General features: G+C 36.7%; 1 protein-coding gene across 1 annotated transcript; it reads left to right on the top strand.

The window, feature by feature from the left end:
- Positions 1-690: 690 nt before the first annotated feature.
- LOC124639873 (cytochrome P450 6B5-like) lies at positions 691-3,869 on the top strand. Its single transcript, XM_047177379.1, has 2 exons — positions 691-2,140; positions 3,248-3,869. The coding sequence occupies exons 1-2, from the start codon at positions 691-693 to the stop codon at positions 3,445-3,447; spliced, it is 1,650 nt and encodes a 549-aa protein (XP_047033335.1). The 3' UTR covers positions 3,448-3,869.
- Positions 3,870-4,645: the final 776 nt, after the last annotated feature.

Genomic DNA, 4,645 nt, shown 5'->3' with positions numbered 1-4,645 from the left:
GTAATTTATTATATCTACCAATACCAACATATGATCTAAACAGCTCTCTCAGGACGCGAGGAAAACCGCGAACAACAACCTGTCTAGATACCAATATCATAGGGTCAGTGGGTCGTCTTAGGGGCGAAACTTTTTTTTCTTTGAATGTACCCTAAATATTCCGCAGCTATCTACTGAAAGCTAAACTATCTATCTATATTAAAACGAAAAGAAATTCCTCCGGAGCGCGGGTGAAACCACATGAAACAACTACTATCTTGTTTACACAAATGTAAACAATATTTTAGAACTGTTCTTGAAGTTTTGTTTGACGGTGTCGTGAAACGTAATGGAGTGGGTAGGTTGGAAATAATATATGCATAAAAGAATTAAAAGTTGTTAGTTTTCCTTTCTTCACTTCAGGATAAAAGTTCATTTTTCTACATTTGAAAATACTTAATCGCAATTAATTATCCAAAATGAACATAATATAATGACTTGTGTTTACAAAGTACGCTTCGAAACTCGACTCATTTCAGAAATACATAAGAATCATATTACCATCTATTAGTCGCGCAGATAAAGGGGGTAGACTTTCCGCACATCTAAACCAAAAGAACTATCTACTATTGATAATAACACCTTCTTAAGTGATCAGTATCTATGTGTGCGTGAGTGCTACAATGTTGCAGCTACGTGTGCGTAGTACCAATGATCTACAAAAGACACTGCTTCGTCCCACAAACGCCAGTTGTATCCAACGCGGTTACCAAAATGAACGCCCTACTCGTCGTCGCGGTCCTAGTGTCAACTATTATCTATTTATTGTACGTACTTACTACCCGAAAGTTCGATTATTGGAAAAAGAAAAATGTGCCTCACCACAAACCTTGGCCTCTTTTAGGCAACTACGCAAAATATATTCTGCAATTAGAATACCCGGGGCATACAATACAGAAACTTTGTCATAAATTCAAGGATGAGCCATATTTTGGTTCTTACTATGGAACAGAACCTACCCTCGTGGTCACAAGCCCTGAAATGCTCAAACATGTTCTGACGAAGGACTTTTACTACGTAAACGGCAGGGAGTCGTCGGACTACTCTGGGAGTGAGATTACGACTCAAAACGTGTTCTTCAATGCAGGAGACAGATGGAAGATTGTGCGACAGAACCTGACTCCACTCTTCACGTCTGCAAAGATGAGGAATATGTTCCACTTGATAGAAAAGTGCACTCACGTGTTCGAAGACATGATTGACTACGAAACTGGTATGTCCAAAACAATTGAAGCAAGGCGATTCAGTGCCAGATTTACCATGGACTGCATATGTTCTTGCGCCTTCGGAGTGGAAGCCAACACCATGGCACCGATCCAAGGGGACGATACCAACCCCTTCAGATTCATGGGCAATCAAATATTTGAGATTTCCTACGCAAGGGGATTCAAAATTGTCTTCAGAGCTATCTGGCCATCTATTTTCTATCGCCTGGGATACCAACTTTTCCCGCCAGCAGTAGACCAATTCTTTAACAAACTATTGAAAGGAGTGTTAGAAAGTCGCAACTACGAGCCATCGAGTAGGAACGATTTTATTGACTTAATTCTAGGTTTTAAGAAAGAGGAGATCATAACTGGTGATAGTATAAGCAACATGAAGACTGGTGAGAGCAAGAAAATAACTATGAAGGTTGACGAAGAATTGTTATTGGCTCAGTGCATTGTATTCTTTGCTGCTGGTTACGAGACATCTGCCGGTACAATGAGCTACACTTTATTTGAGCTGGCGAAAAACCCTGAAGCTCAGAAGCGAGCTGCTGATGAAGTTGACGCTTTCCTTCGTCGTCATAACAACAAAATCAACTATGATGTTGTGAACGAAATGCCTTTCCTTGAAGCTTGTGTTTACGAAGTTCTTCGCATGTACCCTGTCTTAGGCAATTTGACACGTGAGGTCATGGACCAGTATGTGTTACCTACAGGGTTACAGCTCGACAAAGGAGTCAGGATCCATGTACCAATCTACCACATCCATCACAATTCGGAATACTTCCCAGACCCATTCTCGTTCCAACCTGAGAGGTTTCTGCCAGAAAATAAGGATAAAATCAAGCCAAACACATTCTTCCCCTTTGGTGCGGGCCCCAGGTTATGTCTAGGTAAGTGTTCTTTTATTTAAACAATAAATAATTATTATTATATCTCCCCAGTTTGTGTCATTAGAATCGGTCTTAACTTTGACTTGCTAAATCATCATAAGCTGACCTTTGTTAAAACTACTATCGTTGGCATCGAATAAACCTAATTTCTAGCTTCAAATGTACAAAATATTTTGTACCAGTTTCTGCATAGTTTGTGAAAGAAATCACCCTAATCTTATATAACTTCAATAATGTAAACTTCACTAATGTTTTTTTTCGATATGATATTTGACTAGTTTCAATGCCAACAATTTTTTTTATAGTCTTATCGGAATATTAACCAATAGATCACGTTACGTTTGTATATACCTATGTGTAGGGCAAATGAACTCATGAGACGCAGAGGTCAACGGTAGTACAACATCTTATGTAAAAGTAACGACTTTTGATAAGAACATCTTACAATGTATTTAATTGCTACTTAAATTGTAAGATCTACTACCGAAAGCAAGACTAGCCGTTTCGCGCGGTTTCACCCGCGTCCCGTTGGAATAATTGCGCGAAGGTACACAGATAAAATATAGCCTTTATTATAACGATTAAAGAATTTTCAAATCTGAACAATTGTTTCGGAGCCTTCAAGGTACAAACAAACACCGTCTTACCACAAAAACTTTTAAACGTCAGTTTATGCCTTGTCTATAAAAATGTCAAATTATGACGTTGACATATGGTTCATTTTGCAACCAACATTTTATTAGACAAGTGTAAAACAGGGTTTAAAGTTTTTGTAGTAAGGCCCATAATGTTTCCTTTTTATGATATTTGTGTAGGTATGTTCGTGCACCTACTAGAATGTTTAGATAAAGTGTAATTATTTTCATTTACCACCAGATGTTCATACCAATTAATACTTACTTATCTTACTTCCTACTAATATTATAAGTGTGAAAGTTTGTGAGAATGTATGGATGTATGTTTGTTATTCTTTCACGATCTTTCATTTCAGTTGAAATTGGTATGCAGATAGGTGATACCCTGGATTAACACATAACTTTTTACCAACACACTACGCGCACAACTAATTAATATATGTTTTAATACCAAAAAATCCGTTGTCCCTAGGACTCCGATTCGCGAAGATGCAAGTACTGGCTGGCCTCGTCACCATATTAAAGAAATACAGAATGGAGCTATCAGACACCATGCCAAGAGACTTGGTCTTCGACGCTAGAACATTCCTCACGCAGCCCAAAGACCAGGGTATTGATCTAAGGTTTATTGAACGAGAAGGATGGGAAAGTAGAAAATATGTACGAGCGTAAACTTAAATATCTTGATTAATAGATAAATTGTTTTGTTGTAAAAGTCTTAGTTGTGATTTACGGCGGTTTTTATAAGCTATCCATCCTTTATTTGCGGTTAAAGATTGAATTTTGATGTAAGCTCAATGTAAATTATGTATTTCAATTCTTAATCGCAAATAAAGGATAGATTGCATATAGAAACCTGTTGCTTTTAAGGGACTTAGCAAGAACCTTCTAATGTGAATAGCTTATTTTCGTGTAAGTGATTTTCTAATCGCTCATTTTTTTCCTGATGTCCGATTCGAAAATCGCTTACATGAAAATAAGCTTACATTGGTAGGTTCGTGACAAGTTCCTCAAATGACGGTTATGGACAAGCCCAACGGAAATTGTCTGATTCCTTATTTAATTTTTAATTAAATGATTGAATTACAAGCAAATCCTCGTTTTATTTATTCTAGTCAGCCGTTTTTGGACTAGCCCCTTTTACATACATACACCCACACACACACACACACACATTTCGTACCCACACACACATACACACAAGTCCCCTTACACAAGTTTGCCTTTCTGATATTAGTGTGATGAGAATCACAAATAATTTCTTTCTATTGGTAAAATACTTTTCGAAATCAGTTCAGACGATCCAGAGATTACCTCTTACAACTTTACTCCTTCACTATACATCTTTATAACATTGTAAAAAGATACGAAAAATAAAACGATTTATAAATCGTAGGTACTTCCACAACATCACATTTTTAGGAACACTGAACACCAGAACTTTCTGAAACCTGTCAGTCCGAAGTGTGAATCGAGGACTCTTTAAAATGATCAAAAGATTCACGAGTGGTTGTTAACAGGAGATCTGTAACTCTCAATACAGCCTGTCCGGAGAGGTTTATATCATGAGATATTTTAACCAAAGACGAGGAGTTCTATTATTATTTTAGAAGGCTTATATTTTATAGAATAAGGAAATATTTCGAAAAAAGTGGTTTATAATACTTAGCTAAGTTATTAGTCTGTTCGAAAGTGCTAGTTTCGGGAACGAGGTGTTATTTTGGTCCGTTTTGAAAAGTAATTTGAATGTTAAATAGCTTATTTATTGATAGAATTTGTTTTTTTTTTAACAGATATTGGTAAACTATGTAGTTTTTACGGTGCAAGGGCTTATTAGACTAAAAAATATGAAGTTTATAATTAGGACAGG

The sequence above is a fragment of the Helicoverpa zea genome, chromosome 19 (genome assembly GCF_022581195.2).
Source record: "Helicoverpa zea isolate HzStark_Cry1AcR chromosome 19, ilHelZeax1.1, whole genome shotgun sequence".
Classification (NCBI taxonomy): Eukaryota; Metazoa; Arthropoda; class Insecta; order Lepidoptera; family Noctuidae; genus Helicoverpa; species Helicoverpa zea.
This window is presented reverse-complemented; position numbering and strand designations above follow the sequence as displayed.